This window comes from Staurois parvus, unplaced genomic scaffold (genome assembly GCF_062004578.1).
Source record: "Staurois parvus isolate SC_StPar_1 unplaced genomic scaffold, SC_StPar_1.0 ptg001031l, whole genome shotgun sequence".
In the NCBI taxonomy this organism is placed as follows: Eukaryota; Metazoa; Chordata; class Amphibia; order Anura; family Ranidae; genus Staurois; species Staurois parvus.
In genome coordinates, this window is record NW_028318827.1 from 36841 (window position 1) to 57845 (window position 21005).

Genomic DNA, 21005 nt, shown 5'->3' on the forward strand with positions numbered 1-21005 from the left:
GGGGCGACCCCCCATATCGTGGTCATCAGTATTGGGGTAACCCCTCCTCCCCCCATATCCTGTGATCAGTATTGAGGGATCAGTATTGAGGTGACCCCCCTCTCCCCCATATCCTATGGTCAGTATTGGGGTAACCCCTCCTCCTCCCATATCCTGTGATCAGTATTGGGGTAACCCCTCCACCCCCCATATCCTATGATCAGTTTTGGGGTGACCCACTTCTCCCCCCATATCCTATGATCAGTATTAGGGTGACCCCCCCATATCGTGTCATCAGTATTGGGGCAACATCCCCCCCCTCTCCCCCCATATCCTGTGATCCCTGACATCCAGCCAATGTCATTAGGAACAAGTATTGTCCCCGCCCCTCCCAATCATGTGATTCAGGTGTTCCAATCCCCTCCATATCATGTGATGCAGGTGCTCCAATCCCCTCCATATCATGTGATTCAGGTGCTCCAATCCCCTCCATATCATGTGATTCAGGTGCTCCAATCCCCTCCCAATCATGTGATTCAGTTCCAATTCCCTCCATATCATGCGATTCAGGTGTTCCAATCCCCTCCAATCATGCGATTCAGGTGTTCCAATCCCCTCCATATCATGTGATTCAGGTGCTCCAATCCCCTCCCAATCATGTGATTCAGTTCCAATTCCCTCCATATCATGTGATTCAGGTGTTCCAATCCCCTCCGTATCATGTGATTCAGGTGCTCCAATCCCCTCCGTATCATGTGATTCAGGTGCTCCATCCCCTCCATTTCATGTGATTCAGGTGTCCCAATCCCCTCCATATCATGTGATTCAGGTGTTCCAATCCCCTCCCAATCATGTGATTCAAGTGTTCCAATCCCCTCCATATCATGTGATTCAGGTGTTCCAATCCCCTCCCCAGTCATGTGATTCAGCTGTTCCAATCCCCTCCATATCATGTGATTCAGGTTTTCCGATTTCCCAATCATGTGATTCAGCTGTTCCAATCCCCTCCATATCATGTGATTCAGGTGTTCCAATCTCCTCCCAATCGTGTGATTCAGGTGTTCCAATCCCCTCCCAATCATGTGATTCAGGTGTTCCAATCCCCTCCCAATTGTGATTCAGGTGTTCCAATCCCCTCCCAATTGTGATTCAGGTGTTCCAATCCCCTCCCAATCGTGTGATTCGGGTGTTCCAATCCCCTCCCAATCGTGTGATTCGGGTGTTCCAATCCCCTCCCAATCGTGTGATTCGGGTGTTCCAATCACCTCCCAATCGTGTGATTCGGGTGTTCCAATCACCTCCCAATCGTGTGATTCGGGTGTTCCAATCCCCTCCATATCATGTGATTCGGGTGTTCCAATCCCCTCCATATCGTGATTCGGGTGTTCCAATCCCCTCCATATCATGTAATTCGGGTGTTCCAATCCCCTCCATATCATGTGATTCGGGTGTTCCAATCCCCTCCATATCATGTGATTCGGGTGTTCCAATCCCCTCCATATCATGTGATTCGGGTGTTCCAATCCCCTCCATATCATGTGATTCGGGTGTTCCAATCCCCTCCATATCATGTGATTCAGGTGCTCCAATCCCCCCCGTATCATGTGATTCAGGTGCTACAATCCCCTCCGTATCATGTGATTCAGGTGTTCCAATCCCTTCCATATCATGTGATTCAGGTGTTCCAATCCCCTCCCCATCATGTGATTCAGGTGTTCCAATCCCCTCCATATCATGTGATTCAGGTGCTCCAATCCCTCCATATCATGTGATTCAGGTGTTCCAATCCCCCCCATATCATGTGATTCAGGTGTCCCAATCCCCTCCATATCATGTAATTCAGGTGCTCCAATCCCCTCCATATCATGTGATTCAGGTGTCCCAATCCCCTCCATATCATGTAATTCAGGTGCTCCAATCCCCTCTTATATCATGTGATTCAGGTGTTCCAATCCCCTCCATATCATGTGATTCAGGTGTTCCAATCCCCTCCATATCATGTGATTCAGGTGTTCCAATCCCCTCCATATCATGTGATTCAGGTGTTCCAATCCCCTCCATATCATGTGATTCAGGTGTTCCAATCCCCTCCATATCATGTGATTCAGGTGTCCCAATCCCCTCCATATCATGTGATTCAGGTGTTCCAATCCCCTCCATATCATGTGATTCAGGTGTTCCAATCCCCTCCATGGACACAGGTGTATACAATCACGCCCCTAGGCATGCAGACGGCTTCTACAAACATTGGTGAAAGAATGGGTCGCTCTCAGGAGCTCAGTGACTCCAAGCGTGGTCCCGTGATAGGTGGCCACCTGGGCAATAAGTCCATCCGTGACATTTCCTGGCTACTAAATATTCCTCAACTGTTAGTGGGATTATAACAAAGTGGAAGCCACTGGGAACAACAGCCACTCAGCCACCAAGTGGAGGCGTGTTCTCTGGAGGGACCAATCACGCTTCTCTGTCTGGCAATCCAATGGACGTGTCTGGGTTTGGCGGTGGCCAGGAGAACGGTACTTGCCTGACTGCATTGTGCCAAGTGTAAAGTTTGGTGGAGGGGGGATTATGGTGGGGGGTTGTTTTTCAGGGTTTGGGTTGGCCCCCTAGTTCCAGTGAAGGGAACTCTTAAGGTGACATTTTGGACAATTTCATGCTCCCAACTTTGTGGGAGGAGTTTGGGGATGGCCCCTTCCTGTCCCAACATGACTGCCCACCAGTGCACAAAGCAAGGTCCATAAAGACATGGAGGAGCCAGTTTGGGGTGGAGGAACTTGACTGTCCTGCACAGAGTCCTGACCTCAACCCCATAGAACACCTTTGGGATGAATTAGGGCGGAGACTGCGAGCCAGGCCTCCTCCCCCGACATCAGTGCCCCTCCCCCGACATCAGTGCCCCTCCCCCGACATCAGTGCCTGACCTGACAAATGTGCTTCTGGAAGAATGGTCCAACCTTCCCATAGACACCCTCCTAAACCTTGTGGACGGCCTTCCCAGAAGAGTTGAAGCGGTTATAGGTGCAAAGGGCGGGGCCAACTCAATATTGAACCCTACGGACTAAGACTGGGGGGCCATTACAGGTCATGTGCGTGGGAAGGGCGGGGCCAACTCAATATTGAACCCTACGGACTAAGACTGGGGGGCCATTAAAGGTCATGTGTGTGGAAAGGGTGGGGCCAACTCAATATTGAACCCTACGGACTAAGACTGGGGGGCCATTAAAGGTCATGTGTGTGGAAAGGGCGGGGCCAACTCAATATTGAACCCTACGGACTAAGACTGGGGGGCCATTAAAGGTCGTGTGTGGAAAGGGCGGGGCCAACTCAATATTGAACCCTACGGACTAAGACTGGGGGGCCATTAAAGGTCGTGTGTGGAAAGGGCGGGGCCAACTCAATATTGAACCCTACGGACTAAGACTGGGGGGCCATTAAAGGTCATGTGTGTGGAAAGGGCGGGGCCAACTCAATATTGGACCCTACGGACTAAGACTGGGGGGCCATTAAAGGTCATGTGTGTGGAAAGGGCGGGGCCAACTCAGTATTGAACCCTACGGACTGAGACTGGGGGGCCATTAAAGGTCACGTGTGTGGAAAGGGCGGGGCCAACTCAATATTGAACCCTACGGTCTAAGACTGGGGGGCCATTAAAGGTCATGTGTGTGGAAAGGGCGGGGCCAACTCAATATTGAACCCTACGAACAAAGACTGGGAGGCCATTAAAGGTCATGTGTGTGGAAAGGGCGGGGCCAACTCAATATTGGACCCTACAGACTAAGACTGGGGGGCCATTAAAGGTCATGTGTGTGGGAAAGCCGGGGGCCCAATACTGCGGGCAGTATAGTGTGTATCATGCTCTGTATATAGCGGGTGCAGTATATACAGTGCACAGTACAGCTCGCAGTTCTCCGGCGCTCTCCTCTCTGTCATTCGCAGTAATTGTCGTCTTCACATCAATTAGATTGTTTGGAGAAGTTAATTGATCGTCTGCTAATGATGTGATAATGACTCCTCCACCCCGTCCTCTCCGTACTCCTCCACCCCTTCCTCTCTGTACTCCTCCACCCCCTCCTCTCCGTACTCCTCCACCCCCTCCTCTCCGTACTCCTCCACCCCCTCCTCTCTGTACTCCTCCACCCCCTCCTCTCCGTACTCCTCCACCCCCTCCTCTCCGTACTCCTCCACCCCCTCCTCTCCGTACTCCTCCACCCCCTCCTCTCTGTACTCCTCCACCCCCTCCTCTCCGTACTCCTCCACCCCCTCCTCTCCGTACTCCTCCACCCCGTCCTCTCCGTACTCCTCCAAACTTCTTCACAGTGTACCACCTTCACCCATCTACACCTCCCCTACCTGTACTCTTCTCACTCACCCTCTTCCACCCCGTACTCTTCCCACTCGTCCTCGTCTACCCCGTACTCTTCCCACTCGTCCTCTTCCACCCCGTACTCTTCCCACTCGTCCTCGTCCACCCCGTACTCTTCCCACTCGTCCTCGTCTACCCCGTACTCTTCCCACTCGTCCTCGTCCACCCCGTACTCTTCCCACTCGTCCTCGTCTACCCCGTACTCTTCCCACTCGTCCTCGTCCACCCCGTACTCTTCCCACTCGTCCTCGTCTACCCCGTACTCTTCCCACTCGTCCTCTTCCACCCAGTACTCTTCCCACTCGTCCTCGTCCACCCCGTACTCTTCCCACTCGTCCTCTTCCAGCTCGTCCTCGTCTACCCCGTACTCTTCCCACTCGTCCTCGTCTACCCCGTACTCTTCCCACTCGTCCTCGTCCACCCCGTACTCTTCCCACTCGTCCTCGTCCACCCCGTACTCTTCCCACTCGTCCTCGTCTACCCCGTACTCTTCCCACTCGTCCTCGTCTACCCCGTACTCTTCCCACTCGTCCTCGTCCACCCCGTACTCTTCCCACTCGTCCTCTTCCACCCCGTACTCTTCCCACTCGTCCTCGTCCACCCCGTACTCTTCCCACTCGTCCTCTTCCAGCTCGTCCTCGTCTACCCCGTACTCTTCCCACTCGTCCTCGTCTACCCCGTACTCTTCCCACTCGTCCTCGTCCACCCCGTACTCTTCCCACTCGTCCTCGTCCACCCCGTACTCTTCCCACTCGTCCTCTTCCACCTCGTCCTCTTCCACCCAGTACTCTTCCCACTCGTCCTCCCCGTACTCTTCCCACTCGTCCTCCCCGTACTCTTCCCACTCGTCCTCTTCCTCCCCGTACTCTTCCCACTCGTCCTCCCCGTACTCTTCCCACTCGTCCTCCCCGTACTCTTCCCACTCGTCCTCTTCCTCCCCGTACTCTTCCCACTCGTCCTCCCCGTACTCTTCCCACTCGTCCTCCCCGTACTCTTCCCACTCGTCCTCTTCCTCCCCGTACTCTTCCCACTCGTCCTCCCCGTACTCTTCCCACTCGTCCTCTTCCTCCCCGTACTCTTCCCACTCGTCCTCCCCGTACTCTTCCCACTCGTCCTCCCCGTACTCTTCCCATTCGTCCTCGTCCACCCCGTACTCTTCCCACTCGTCCTCTTCCACCCAGTACTCTTCCCACTCGTCCTCCCCGTACTCTTCCCACTCGTCCTCTTCCACCCAGTACTCTTCCCACTCGTCCTCCCCGTACTCTTCCCACTCGTCCTCTTCCACCCAGTACTCTTCCCACTCGTCCTCCCCGTACTCTTCCCACTCGTCCTCTTCCTCCCCGTACTCTTCCCACTCGTCCTCCCCGTACTCTTCTCACTCGTCCTCTTCCACCCCGTACTCTTCCCATTCGTCCTCTTCCACCCCGTACTCTTCCCACTCGTCCTCCCCGTACTCTTCCCATTCGTCCTCTTCCACCCAGTACTCTTCTTTGATGGGGTGAGGTGGGGGGGAGGACAATATATCTGTACTCCTCTGACACCATGACAACCCCGACTCTTCCTCTTCCAGGACTACATGCAGAACATTCATGGGAAGCAGATCGATTTACTGCGAACTACGGTGAAGGTTCCGGGGAAGAGACCGCCGAGAGCCGGAGGACCCAACAGCCAAATTCAGGGACAGACAGGTGAGACCGCCGACCGACACGTGTGTCCTTATATACAGGACACGCCCCCCGACTACTTCTTATATACAGGACACGCCCCCCGACTACTCCTTATATACAGGACACGCCCCCCGACTACTCCTTATATACAGGACACGCCCCCCGACTACTTCTTATATACAGGACACGCCCCCGACTACTCCTTATATACAGGACACGCCCCCCGACTACTCCTTATATGCAGAACACGCCCCCAGACTACTCCTTATATACAGGACACGCCCCCGACTACTCCTTATATGCAGGACACGCCCCCCGACTACTTCTTATATACAGGACACGCCCCCGACTACTCCTTATATACAGGACACGCCCCCCGACTACTCCTTATATGCAGAACACGCCCCCAGACTACTCCTTATATACAGGACACGCCCCCCGACTACTCCTTATATGCAGGACACGCCCCCCGACTACTTCTTATATACAGGACACGCCCCCCGACTACTTCTTATATACAGGACACGCCCCCCGACTACTCCTTATATACAGGACACGCCCCCCGACTACTCCTTATATGCAGAACACGCCCCCAGACTACTCCTTATATACAGGACACGCCCCCCGACTACTCCTTATATGCAGGACACGCCCCCGACTACTTCTTATATACAGGACACGCCCCCCGACTACTTATATACAGGACACGCCCCCCGACTACTCCTTATATACAGGACACGCCCCCGACTACTCCTTATATACAGGACACGCCCCCGACTACTCCTTATATGCAGGACACGCCCCCGACTACTCATATACAGGACACGCCCCCCGACTACTCCTTATATACAGGACACGCCCCCCGACTACTCCTTATATACAGGACACGCCCCCCGACTACTCCTTATATACAGGACACGCCCCCCGACTACTCCTTATATACAGGACACGCCCCCGGACTACTCCTTATATACAGGACACGCCCCCCGACTACTCCTTATATACAGGACACGCCCCCCGACTACTCCTTATATACAGGACACGCCCCCGACTACTCCTTATATACAGGACACGCCCCCCCGGTCTACTCCTTATATACAGGACACGCCTCCCGATCTCCTTATATACAGGACACGCCCCCCGACTACTCCTTATATACAGGACACGCCCCCCGACTACTCATATACAGGACACGCCCCCCGACTACTCCTTATATACAGGGGACACACACACCCCCCTCCCGACTACTCCTTATATACAGGACACGCCTCCCGGTCTCCTTATATACAGGACACACACACCCCCCCCTCCCGACTACTCCTTATATACAGGACACGCCTCCCGGTCTCCTTATATACAGGGGGGACACACCCCCCCCCTCCCGACTACTCCTTATATACAGGACACGCCCCCCGGTCTACTCCTTATATACAGGACACGCCCCCCGGTCTACTCCTTATATACAGGACACACACACACACCCCCCTCCCGACTACTCCTTATATACAGGGGACACACACCCCCCCCTCCCGACTACTCCTTATATACAGGACGCCCCCCGATCTACTCCTTATATACAGGACACGCCCCCCGGTCTACTCCTTATATACAGGACACGCCCCCCGGTCTACTCCTTATATACAGGACACGCCCCCCGGTCTACTCCTTATATACAGGGGACACACACCCCCCCTCCCGACTACTCCTTATATACAGGACACGCCCCCCGGTCTACTCCTTATATACAGGACACGCCCCCCGGTCTACTCCTTATATACAGGGGACACACACCCCCCCTCCCGACTACTCCTTATATACAGGACACGCCTCCCGGTCTCCTTATATACAGGACACGCCCCCGGTCTACTCCTTATATACCAGACACGCCCCCGACTACTCATATACAGGACACCCCCCTCCAGTCTACTCCTTATATACAGGACACGGACCACAACCCCCCCTGTCTACTCCTATATACATGACCCCCCCTCCCCCCCGTCTCCTCATATACAGGACACAGGTCATAACACCCCCCCCCATCTACTCCTATATAAAGGACACAGGCCATACAACCCCCCCTGTCTACAGCTATATACATGACCCCCCCCGTCTCCTCTTATATACAGGACACGGGTCATACAACAACCCCCCCCGGCCTCATAGATGCATGGAGTGTGCTCGGCCTCGTGCGTCTCCTGGTCCGGACCCCCCCCCCCCCCCCCCCCGGGATGTGAGTGCTGACACTGGTGGGATGCATGGAGTGTGTGGTGTCTCTTGCGTCCCCTGGTCCGGATTCCCCCCCCCCCCCCCCCGGGATGTGAGTGCTGACACTGGTGGGATGCATGGAGTGTGTGGTGTCTCTTGCGTCTCCTGGTCCGGATCCCCCCTCCCCCCCGGGATGTGAGTGCTGACACTGGTGGGATGCATGGAGTGTGTGGTGTCTCTTGCGTCTCCTGGTCCGGATCCCCCCTCCCCCCCGGGATGTGAGTGCTGACACTGGTGGGATGCATGGAGTGTGTGGTGTCTCTTGCGTCTCCTGGTCCGGATCCCCCCTCCCCCCCGGGATGTGAGTGCTGACACTGGCGGGATGCATGGAGTGTGTGGTGTCTCTTGCGTCTCCTGGTCCGGATCCCCTCCCCCCCGGGATGTGAGTGCTGACACTGGCGGGATGCATGGAGTGTGCGCGGTCCCCCCCCATGCAGGATGTTCTCAGCTCGTTATGTGTCTGTTCGGTAATTACATTACCCCGAGGTTTATGCAGAATTATTCTCGGCGGACTAATTGGCGGCACATGTATAATTCATTAATCATTAGCATCAAATTCGACAATTACACCTCGCTGATTGTACAATCTGTGGTATAATGAGGTCCCATTACCTCCCCACCCCTCCCCCTCCCATCACCTCCTTAACCCTCTCCTCCCCCCAGGGTGAGAACTCACATACACAGCCTGGATCTGTGACCGGGTCCTTCTACAGTCCCACCTTCTCCTAGTCCACATCATAGGGCCATGGCTGTCCATCCCTGAGGGTCCTACACTCTGATATCTCTGTCCTAGGACCATTCCTGACCATCCTGAGGGTCCTACACTCTGATATCCCTGTCCTAGGATCATGCCTGACAATCCTGAGGGTCCTACACTCTGATATCCCTGTCCTAGGATCATGCCTGACCATCCTGAGGGTCCTACATGCTGATATCCCTGTCCTAGGATCATGGCTGTCCATCCCTGAGGGTCCTACACTCTGATATCCCTGTCCTAGGACCATCCCTGACCATCCTGAAGGTCCTACACTCTGATATCCCTGTCCTAGGACCATTCCTGACCATCCTGAGGGTCCTACACGCTGATATCCCTGTCCTAGGATCATGGCTGACCATCCCTCAGGGTCCTACACTCTGATATCCCTGTCCTAGGACCATGGCTGTCCATCCCTGAGGACCCTACACTCTGATATCCCTGTGCTAGTCCTAGGACTATGGCTGTCCATCCCTGAGGACCCTACACTCTGATATCCCTGTCCTAGGACCATTCCTGACCATCCTGAGGGTCCTACACTCTGATATCCCTGTCCTAGGACCATTCCTGACCATCCTGAGGGTCCTACACTCTGATATCCCTGTCCTAGGATCATGGCTGACCATCCCTCAGGGTCCTACACTCTGATATCCCTGTCCTAGGACCATGGCTGTCCATCCCTGAGGACCCTACACTCTGATATCCCTGTGCTAGTCCTAGGACTATGGCTGTCCATCCCTGAGGACCCTACACTCTGATATCCCTGTCCTAGGACCATGCCTGACCATCCTGAGGGTCCTACATGCTGATATCCCTGTCCTAGGACCATGCCTGACCATCCTAAGGGTCCTACACGCTGATATCCCTGTCCTAGGACCATGGCTGTCCATCCCTGAGGGTCCTACACTCTGATATCCCTGTCCTAGGACCATTCCTGACCATCCTGAGGGTCCTACACTCTGATATCCCTGTCCTAGGACCATTCCTGACCATCCTGAGGGTCCTACACTCTGATATCCCTGTCCTAGGATCATGGCTGACCATCCCTCAGGGTCCTACACTCTGATATCCCTGTCCTAGGACCATGGCTGTCCATCCCTGAGGACCCTACACTCTGATATCCCTGTGCTAGTCCTAGGACTATGGCTGTCCATCCCTGAGGACCCTACACTCTGATATCCCTGTGCTAGTCCTAGGACTATGGCTGTCCATCCCTGAGGACCCTACACTCTGATATCCCTGTGCTAGTCCTAGGACTATGGCTGTCCATCCCTGGGGACCCTACACTCTGACATCCCTGTCCTAGTCCTAGGACTGCACTGGTGGAAGCCAACCACCATCATTGTAGAGGAAGCCCACACTGGAACTCCATACATATAGTGTCCCTGGTAGGAAATAAACATGGGACTCCAGTGTGACAAAGACCGACAGGGACTGCCAGATCGCTGCTCCATGGAAGCCTGATCTACCCATTGTATGTGCTCTGTCAGGTGTCCTGAGCACAGTGTTTACGTAGGAATACATCATTTCCAAGGTCATCGGGGGGAGGGGTGGAGCTAACACGTGGGAGGATCAGGAGGAGGGGTGGAGCTAACACATGTGGGAGGATCTATGTAAGGTCATCAGGAGGAGGGGTGGAGTTAACAAATGGGAATCTCTATAAGATCATCTGGAGGAGGGGTGGAGCTAACACATGTGGGAGGATCTATAGAAGGTCATCAGGAGGAGGGGTGGAGTTAACACATGTGGGAGGATCTATAGAAGGTCATCAGGAGGAGGGGTGGAGTTAACAAGTTGGAGTCTCTAAGGTCATCAGGAGGGGTGGAGTTAGCACATGTGGGAGGATCTATCTAAGGTCATCAGGAGAAGGGGTGGAGGTAACAGGTGGGAGGATCTATAGAAGGTCATCAGAAGGGGTGGCGTTAACAAATGTGGGAGGATCTATAGAAGGTCATCAGGAGGGGTGGAGATAACATGTGGGAGGATCTATATAAGGTCATCAGGAGGAAGGGTAGAGGTAACACATGTGGGAGGATCTATCTAAGGTCATCAGGAGAAGGGGTGGAGGTAACAGGTGGGAGGATCTATAGAAGGTCATCAGAAGGGGTAGAGGTAACACATGTGGGAGGATCTATATAAGGTCATCAGGAGAAGGGGTGGAGATAACACATGGGAGGATCTATATAAGCTCATCAGGAGGAGGGGTGCAGGTAACACATGTGGGAGGATCTATCGAGGGTAATCAGGAGAAGGGGTGGAGTTGACAAGTGGGAGTCTCTAAGGTCATCAGGAGGGGTGGAGTTAGCACATGTGAGAGGATATATCTAGGGTTATCAGGAGAAGGGGTGGAGGTAACACATGGGAGGATCTATATAAGCTCATCAGGAGGAGGGGTGCAGGTAACACATGTGGGAGGATCTATCTTGGGTCATCAAGAGAAGAAAGGAGTGGAGAGAACACGTGGGAGGATCTATATAAGGTCATCAGGAGGAGGGGTGAAGTTAGCACATGTGGGAGGATCTATCTAAGGTCATCAGGAGAAGGGGTGGAGGTAACAGGTGGGAGGATCTATCTAAGGTCATCAGGAGAAGGGGTGGAGGTAACACGTGGGAGGATCTATATAAGGTCATCAGGAGGAGGGGTGAAGTTAACAAGTGTGAGTCTCTATATAAAGTCATAAGGAGGGGTGGAGTTAACACATGTGGGAAGATCTATATAAGGTCATCAGGAGGAGGGGTAGAGGTAACACGTGGGAGGATCTATCTAGGATCATCAGAAGGGGTGGAGTTAACAAGTGGGAGTCTCTATATAAGGTCATCAGGAGGGGTGGAGTTAACACATGTGGGAGGCTCTTTCTAAGGTCTCTAGAAGGAAGGTGGAGTTAACTAGTCATGAAGTGAAGGGTGAGGTTGGCACTGCATGTGAAGCGAAGCTCTGTATTAAGTTGTAAGGAGTAGGGGTGTGGTCAGCACATCATGTGATAAGCTCATTATGAAATCATCGGGTGGGGGTGGAGTTAAAAACATCATGTGTCATCAGGTGGAGGGATGGTGTTGGCACTTCATGTGAGAGTGGGCTCTGTATGTGGTCATCAAGGACGGCATGCTGGAGGCTCAGTATATGAAATCGGGTTGAAGCGGTTGTCACAGCAGATTGGAGGCTCCTTTTGAGCTCCTCAGAGGAATATGGGCAACTCCATGGGCTCCATATGTGATCATCTGGAATGATGTGGGCTAGCACATCACGTAGAAGGCTCCGTATGAGGTCATCGTTGGAGAATGGGTTTGGCACATCACGTAGGAGGCTCCGTATGAGGTCATCGTTGGAGAATGGGTTTGGCACATCTCGTAGGAGGCTCCGTATGAGGTCATCATTGGAGAATGGGTTTGGCACATCTCGTAGGAGGCTCTGTATGAGGTCATCATTGGAGAATGGGTTTGGCACATCACGTAGGAGGCTCCGTATGAGGTCATCGTTGGAGAATGGGTTTGGCACATCTCGTAGGAGGCTCCGTATGAGGTCATCATTGGAGAATGGGTTTGGCACATCTCGTAGGAGGCTCTGTATGAGGTCATCATTGGAGAATGGGTTTGGCAAATCACGTAGGAGGCTCTGTATGAGGTCATCGTTGGAGAATGGGTTTGGCACATCACGTAGGAGGCTCTGTATGAGGTCATCGTTGAAGAATGGGTTTGGCACATCGTATGGAAGGCTCCGTGTGAGGTCATCGTTGGAGAATGGGTTTGGCACATCGTATGGAAGGCTCCGTGTGAGGTCATCGTTGGAGAATGGGTTTGGCACATCACGTAGGAGGCTCCATATGAGGTCATCATTGGAGAATGGGTTTGGCACATCACGTAGGAGGCTCTGTATGAGGTCATCATTGGAGAATGGGTTTGGCACATCATGTGTAAAGCTCTGTATGAGGTCATCATTGGAGAATGGGTTTGGCACATCACGTAGGAGGCTCTGTATGAGGTCATCATTGTAGAATGGGTTTGGCACATCATGTGTAAAGCTCTGTATAAGGTCATCATTGGAGAATGGGTTTGGCACATCACGTAGGAGGCTCTGTATGAGGTCATCATTGGAGAATGGGATTGGCACATCACGTAGGAGGCTCCATATGAGGTCATCATTGGAGAATGGGTTTGGCACATCATGTGGAAGGCTCTATATGAGGTCATCATTGGAGAATGAGTTTGGAACATCACGTAGGAGGCTCCATATGAGGTCATCATTGGAGAATGGGTTTGGCACATCGTATGGAAGGCTCTGTATGAGGTCATCATTGGAGAATGGGTTTGGCACATCACGTAGAAGGCTCCGTATGAGGTCATCATTGGAGAATGGGTTTGGCACATCACGTAGAAGGCGCTATATGAGGTCATCATTGGAGAATGGGTTTGGCACAACATGTGTAAAGCTCTGTATGTAGTCATCATTGGAGAATGAGTTTGGCACATCACATAGAAGGCTCTGTATGAGGTCATCAGTGGAGAATGGGTTTGGCACATCGTATAGAAGGCTCCCTATGAGGTCATCATTGGAGAATAGGTTTGGCACTTCATGTAGAAGGCTTTGTATGAGGTCATCATTGGAGAATGGGTTTGGCACATCACGTAGAAGGCTCCGTATGAGGTCATCATTGGAGAATGGGTTTGGCACATCACGTAGAAGGCTCCGTATGAGGTCATCATTGGAGAATGGGTTTGGCACATCGTATGGAGGGCTCCGTATGAGGTCATCATTGGAGAATGGGTTTGGCACATCACGTAGGAGGCTCCGTATGAGGTCATCATTGGAGAATGGGTTTGGCACATCGTATGGAAAGCCGCGTATGAGGTCATTATTGGAGAATGGATTTGGCAAATCGTGTGGAAGGCTCCGTATGAGGTCATTATTGGAGAATGGGTTTGGCATATTTTGTGGAAGGCTCTATATTAGGTCTTCATTGGAGAATGGGTCTGGCAAATCACGTAGGAGGCTCCGTATGAGGTCATCATTGGAGAATGGGTTTGGCACATAGTATGGAAGGCTCCGTATAAGGTCATCATTGGAGAATGGGTTTGGCACATCGTATGGAAGGCTCTGTATGAGGTCATCATTGGAGAATGGGTTTGCACAACTTGTTGGAGGCTCTCTATGAGGTCATCATTAGAGAATGGGTTTGACACATCTCATAGAAGGCTCCGTATGAGGTCATCATTGGAGAATGGGTTTGGCACATCACGTAGGAGGCTCTGTATGAGGTCCTCATTGGAGAATGGGTTTGGCACATCACGTAGAAGGTTCTGTATGAGGTCATCATTGGAGAATGGGTTTGGCACATCGTGTGGAAGGCTCTGTATGAGGTCATCATTGGAGAATGGGTTTGGCACATCACGTAGAAGGTTCCGTATGAGGTCATCATTGGAGAATGGGTTCGGCACATTGTGTGGAAGGCTCTGATTGAGGTCATCATTGGAGAATGGGTTTGGCACATCACGTAGAAGGTTCCGTATGAGGTCATCATTGGAGAATGGGTTTGGCACATCGTGTGGAAGGCTCTGTATGAGGTCATCATTGGAGAATGGGTTTGGCACATCACGTAGAAGGCTCTGTATGAGGTCATCATTGGAGAATGGGTTTGGCCTATTTTGTGGAAGGCTCTATATTAGGTCTTCATTGGAGAATGGGTTTGGCACATCACGTAGGAGGCTCTATATGAGGTCATTATTGGAGAAGGGGTTTGGCACATCATGTGGAATGCTCTATAAGAGGTCATAATCGGAGAATTGGTTTGGCACATCGTATGGAAGGCTCTGTATGAGATCATCATTGGAGAATGGGTTTGGCACATCACGTAGAAGGTTCTGTATGAGGTCATCATTGGAGAATGGGTTTGGCACATCACGTAGAAGGCTCCGTATGAGGTCATAATTGGAGAATGGATTTGGCACATCACGTAGGAGGCTCCATATTAGGTAATAATTAGAGAGTAGGTTTGGCACATCATGTGGAAGGCTCCGTATGAGGTCATCATTGAAGAATGGGTTTGGCACATCATGTGGAAGGCTCCGTATGAGGTCATCATTGGAGAATGGGTTTGGCACATCATGTGGAAGGCTCCGTATGAGGTCATCATTGGAGAATGGGTTTGGCACATCGTGGAAGGCTCTGTATGAGGTCATCATTGGAGAATGGGTTTGGCACATCACGTAGAAGGCTCCGTATGAGGTCATAATTGGAGAATGATTTTGGCACATCATGTGGAAGGCTCCGTATGAGGTCATCATTGGAGAATGGGTTCGGCACATCGTGTTGAAGGCTCTGTATGAGGTCATCATTGGAAAATGGGTTTGGCACATCATGTGGAAGTCTCCGTTTGAGGTCATCATTGGAGAATGGGTTTGGCACATCAAGTAGGAGGCTCTATATGAGGTCATCATTGGAGAATGGGTTTGGCACATCATGTGGAAGGCTCTATATTAGGTCTTCATTGGAGAATGGGTTCGGCACATCACCAAGAAGGCTCCGTATGAGATCATCATTGGAGAATGGGTTTGGCACATCATGTGGAAGGCTCTGTATGAGGTCATCATTGGAGAATGGGTTTGGCACATCATGTGAAAGGCTCTGTATGAGGTCATCATTGGAGAATGGGTTTGGCACATCATGTGGAAGGCTTTGTATGAGGTCATCATTGGAGAATGGGTTTGGCACATCATGTGGAAGGCTTTGTATGAGGTCATCATTGGAGAATGGGTTTGGCGCATCACTTAGAAGGCTCCGTATGAGGTCATCATTGGAGAAGGGGTTTGGCGCTTCATGTGGAAGGCTCCATATTAGGTAATCATTGGAGAATAGGTTTGGCACATCGTGTGGAAGGCTCCATATGAGGTCATCATTGGAGAATGGGTTTGGCACATCATGTGGAAGGCTCTGTATGAGGTCATCATTGGAGAATGGGTTTGGCACATCAAGTAGGAGGCTCTATATGAGGTCATCATTGGAGAATGGGTTTGGCACATCATGTGGAAGGCTCTATATTAGGTCTTCATTGGAGAATGGGTTCGGCACATCACCAAGAAGGCTCCGTATGAGATCATCATTGGAGAATGGGTTTGGCGCTTCATGTGGAAGGCTCCGTATGAGGTCATCATTGGAGAATGGGTTTGGCACAACATGTGGGAGGCTCTGTATGGGGTCATCACTCATGCATAATGAAATCTGGGAGGCTCCGTCATCATTTTGAGGTATTCGAACATCATGTGAGAGGATTCAGTTTTCATATAAAGTCGTCATGCTGGGGGGAGTGATTCAGTTGTGGTTCTTAAAGAGCATCTTGGGAGGCTCCATTTGAGGTCATCAATGGTTGGAGTGTGGAACCAGAAGATGAACGCAGTGTTGTGGAGTGTTTGTCTCTCATTGGTAGAGTGGGATTGGAGATGTGTTCCAGGATCGGCACATTTTTAGCCCTTCAGCGTGTTTTTCAGTTTTATACTTCAGCAATGGTTTCATCGGAATGGGTCTTCCGCTCCATTTTTCATCGATTGTGTGATTATGAAGGAGGTATCTTTGTATTTCTACATGTTGTGCACTCTGAGAATGCTTCTGGCCTCATTTTACAAGTTCCTGCACATTCATTTTGGGGCGGATGAGACACTGGTCCGCTGCTCAGCCTGAATACATTGTCTGATATTGTCCTGTAGGGGGCACACACTCCAGCAACTCTTTGTCTTCGGAGCGCTCAGTCAGTGGTCTCAGTCTGTCGACGTTCAGTGGGAAGAGTGATGGGGTCAGTCTGACCCAGAGGTCATATTCCGTCTGTAGCGGGGAGCAGTGGGGTGACACAGTAACAGGTGAGATGATGGCGGTAAAGTTGGGATTTGGAGAATGGAGCTCTGCCCTCCTCGCTGATACCTGTACCTTTTACTTGTGAATTGATTGTCTGTTCTCACTGGGTCGTGGATTTGTAGGTGTCTCTCCAAGTGATTCTCTCAGTCCAGCTCCAAATTTGGGGGGCACAGCAAGTCCCAAACTAGATCCTCCACCTTCTCCTCATGCCAACCGCAAGAAGCACCGCAGGAAAAAAAGCAGTGGCCCACAACGTCCTGAGGGGGCCCCCACTACGGGAGAGGGTAATATACTGAATGCTGAGGATGGGGTCTCTGGGGAGAGGGTTCTGTATAATTGGAGCATAGTTGGTGTTGATAAAGTAGGATGAAAGATTACACAGGCATGAAGAACCATGAGGTATGACTGCTGGGACGGAGGTAGAACAGCATTACCATGGGGGTATGACTGATGGGACGGAGGTAGAAGGACATTACCATGGGGGTATGACTGCTGGGACGGAGGTAGAAGGACATTGCCATGGGGGTGACTGCTGGGATGGAGGTAGAACAGCATTACCATGGGGGTATGACTGCTGGGATGGAGGTAGAAGGACATTAGTATGGGGGTATGACTGCTGGAACGGAGGTAGAAGGACATTACCATGAGGGTATGACTGCTGGGACGGAGGTAGAAGGACATTACCATGGGGGTATGACTGCTGGGACGGAGGTAGAAGGACATTACCATGGGGGTATGACTGATGGGACGGAGGTAGAACAGCATTACCATGGGGGTATGACTGCTGGGACGGAGGTAGAAGGACATTGCCATGGGGGTATGACTGCTGGGATGGAGGTAGAACAGCATTACCATGGGGGTATGACTGCTGGGACAGAGGTAGAAGGGCATTACCATGGGGGTGTGACTGCTGGGACGGAGGTAGAACAGCATTACCATGGGGGTATGACTGCTGGGACGGATTTAGAAGGACATTGCCATGGGGGTATGACTGCTGGGATGGAGGTAGAAGGACATTACCATGGGGGTATGACTGCTGGGATGGAGGTAGAAGGACATTACCATGGGGGTATGACTGCTGGGATGGAGGTAGAAGGACATTAGTATGGGGGTATGACTGCTGGGACGGAGGTAGAAGGACATTACCATGGGGGTATGACTGCTGGGATGGAGGTAGAAGGACATTAGTATGGGGGTATGACTGCTGGGACGGAGGTAGAAGGACATTACCATGGGGGTATGACTGCTGGGATGGAGGTAGAAGGACATTGCCATGGGGGTATGACTGCTGGAAAGGAGGTAGAAGGACATTACCATGGGGGTATGACTGCTGGGATGGAGATAGAAGGACATTGCCATGGGGGTATGACTGCTGGGACGGAGGTAGAAGGACATTACCATGGGGGTATGACTGCTGGGACAGAGGTAGAAGGATATTACCATGGGGATATGACTGCTGGGACGGAGGTAGGACATTGCCATGGGGGTATGACTGCTGGGACGGAGGTAGAAGGACATTACCATGGGGGTATGACTGCTGGGACGAAGGTAGAAGGACATTGCCATGGGGGTATGACTGCTGGGACGAAGGTAGAAGGACATTGCCATGGGGGTATGACTGCTGGGACAGAGGTAGAAGGACATTGCCATGGGGGTATGACTGCTGGGATGGAGGTAGAAGGACATTACCATGGGGGTATGACTGCTGTGACGGAGGTAGGACATTACCATGGGGGTATGACTGCTGGGACGGAGGTAGAAGGACATTACCATGGGGGTATGACTGCTGGGACGGAGGTAGAAGGACATTACCATGGGGGTATGACTGCTGGGACGGAGGTAGAAGGACATTACCATGGGGGTATGACTGCTGGGACAGAGGTAGAAGGATATTACCATGGGGATATGACTGCTGGGACGGAGGTAGGACATTGCCATGGGGGTATGACTGCTGGGACGGAGACAGAAGGACATTGCCATTTGGGTATGACTTCTGGGACGGAGGTAGAAGGACATTACCATGGGGGTATGACTGCTGGGATGGAGGTAGAAGGACATTACCATGGGGGTATGACTGCTGGGACAGAGGTAGAAGGACATTACCATGGGGGTATGACTGCTGGGATGGAGGTAGAAGGACATTACCATGGGGGTATGACTGCTGGGACGAAGGTAGAAGGACATTGCCATGGGGGTATGACTGCTGGGACGAAGGTAGAAGGACATTGCCATGGGGGTATGACTGCTGGGACAGAGGTAGAAGGACATTTCCATGGGGGTATGACTGCTGGGATGGAGGTAGAAGGACATTACCATGGGGGTATGACTGCTGTGACGGAGGTAGGACATTACCATGGGGGTATGACTGCTGGGACGGAGGTAGAAGGACATTACCATGGGGGTATGACTGCTGGGACGGAGGTAGAAGGACATTACCATGGGGGTATGACTGCTGGGACAGAGGTAGAAGGACATTGCCATTTGGGTATGACTTCTGGGACGGAGGTAGAAGGACATTACCATGGGAGGTATGACTGCTGGGACACAGGTAGAAGGACATTACCATGGGGGTATGACTGCTGGGACAGAGGTAGAAGGATATTACCATGGGGGTATGACTGCTGGGACGGAGGTAGGACATTGCCATGGGGGTATGACTGCTGGGACGGAGACAGAAGGACATTGCCATTTGGGTATGACTTCTGGGACGGAGGTAGAAGGACATTACCATGGGGGTATGACTGCTGGGATGGAGGTAGAAGGACATTACCATGGGGGTATGACTGCTGGGACGAAGGTAGAAGGACATTGCCATGGGGGTATGACTGCTGGGACGAAGGTAGAAGGACATTGCCATGGGGGTATGACTGCTGGGATGGAGGTAGAAGGACATTACCATGGGGGTATGACTGCTGGGACGGAGGTAGAAGGACATTACCATGGGGGTATGACTGCTGGGACGGAGGTAGAAGGACATTGCCATGGGAGTATGACTGCTGTGACGGAGGTAGGACATTACCATGGGGGTATGACTGCTGGGACGGAGGTAGAAGGACATTACCATGGGGGTATGACTGCTGGGACGGAGGTAGAAGGACATTACCATGGGGGTATGACTGCTGGGACAGAGGTAGAAGGATATTACCATGGGGGTATGACTGCTGGGACGGAGGTAGGGCATTGCCATGGGGGTATGACTGCTGGGACGGAGACAGAAGGACATTACCATGGGGGTATGACTGCTGGGACAGAGGTAGAAGGATATTACCATGGGGGTATGACTGCTGGGACGGAGGTAGGACATTGCCATGGGGGTATGACTGCTGGGACGGAGACAGAAGGACATTGCCATTTGGGTATGACTTCTGGGACGGAGGTAGAAGGACATTACCATGGGGGTATGACTGCTGGGATGGAGGTAGAAGGACATTACCATGGGGGTATGACTGCTGGGACGGAGGTAGAAGGACATTACCATGGGGGTATGACTGCTGGGACAGAGGTAGAAGGACATTGCCATTTGGATGTGACTTCTGGGACGGAGGTAGAAGGACATTTCCATGGGGGTATGACTACTGGGATGGAGACAGAAGGACATTAACATGGGGGTATGACTGCTGGGACGGAGGTAGAAGGACATTACCATGGGGGTATGACTGCTGGGACGGAGGTAGGACATTACCATGGGGGTATGACTGCTGGGACGGAGGTAGGACATTACCATGGGGGTATGACTGCTGGGACGGAGGTAGAAGGACATTACCATGGGGGTATGACTGCTGGGACGGAGGTAGGACATTACCATGGGGGTATGACTGCTGGGACAGAGGTAGAAGGACATTGCCATTTGGATGTGACTTCTGGGACGGAGGTAGAAGGACATTACCATGGGGGTATGACTACTGGGATGGAGACAGAAGGACATTAACATGGGGGTATGACTGCTGGGACGGAGGTAGAAGGACATTACCATGGGGGTATGACTGCTGGGACGGAGGTAGAAGGACATTGCCATGGGGGTATGACTGCTGGGACGGAGGTAGAAGGACATTACCATGGGGGTATGACTGCTGGGACGGAGGTACAAGGACATTACCATGGGGGTATGACTGCTGGGACGGAGGTAGAAGGACATTGC

At 52.2% G+C, this 21005-nt stretch overlaps 1 protein-coding gene across 2 annotated transcripts in view; it reads left to right on the forward strand.

Annotated features, from left to right (window-relative positions):
- The window catches only part of LOC149441061 (arf-GAP with GTPase, ANK repeat and PH domain-containing protein 3-like), a 42658-nt gene that overhangs the window by 4832 nt on the left and 16821 nt on the right, over window positions 1-21005 (forward strand). For both annotated transcript variants that reach the window (XR_016307437.1, XM_089657803.1), the window contains 3 exons: window positions 5913-6030; window positions 16723-16872; window positions 16990-17151. Coding sequence is in view for 1 of the 2 variants with exons in the window: in XM_089657803.1 (XP_089513929.1) it covers window positions 5913-6030; window positions 16723-16872; window positions 16990-17151 (430 nt within the window). In the remaining variant the exon portion in view is untranslated. The remainder of the gene's footprint in view (window positions 1-5912; window positions 6031-16722; window positions 16873-16989; window positions 17152-21005) is intronic.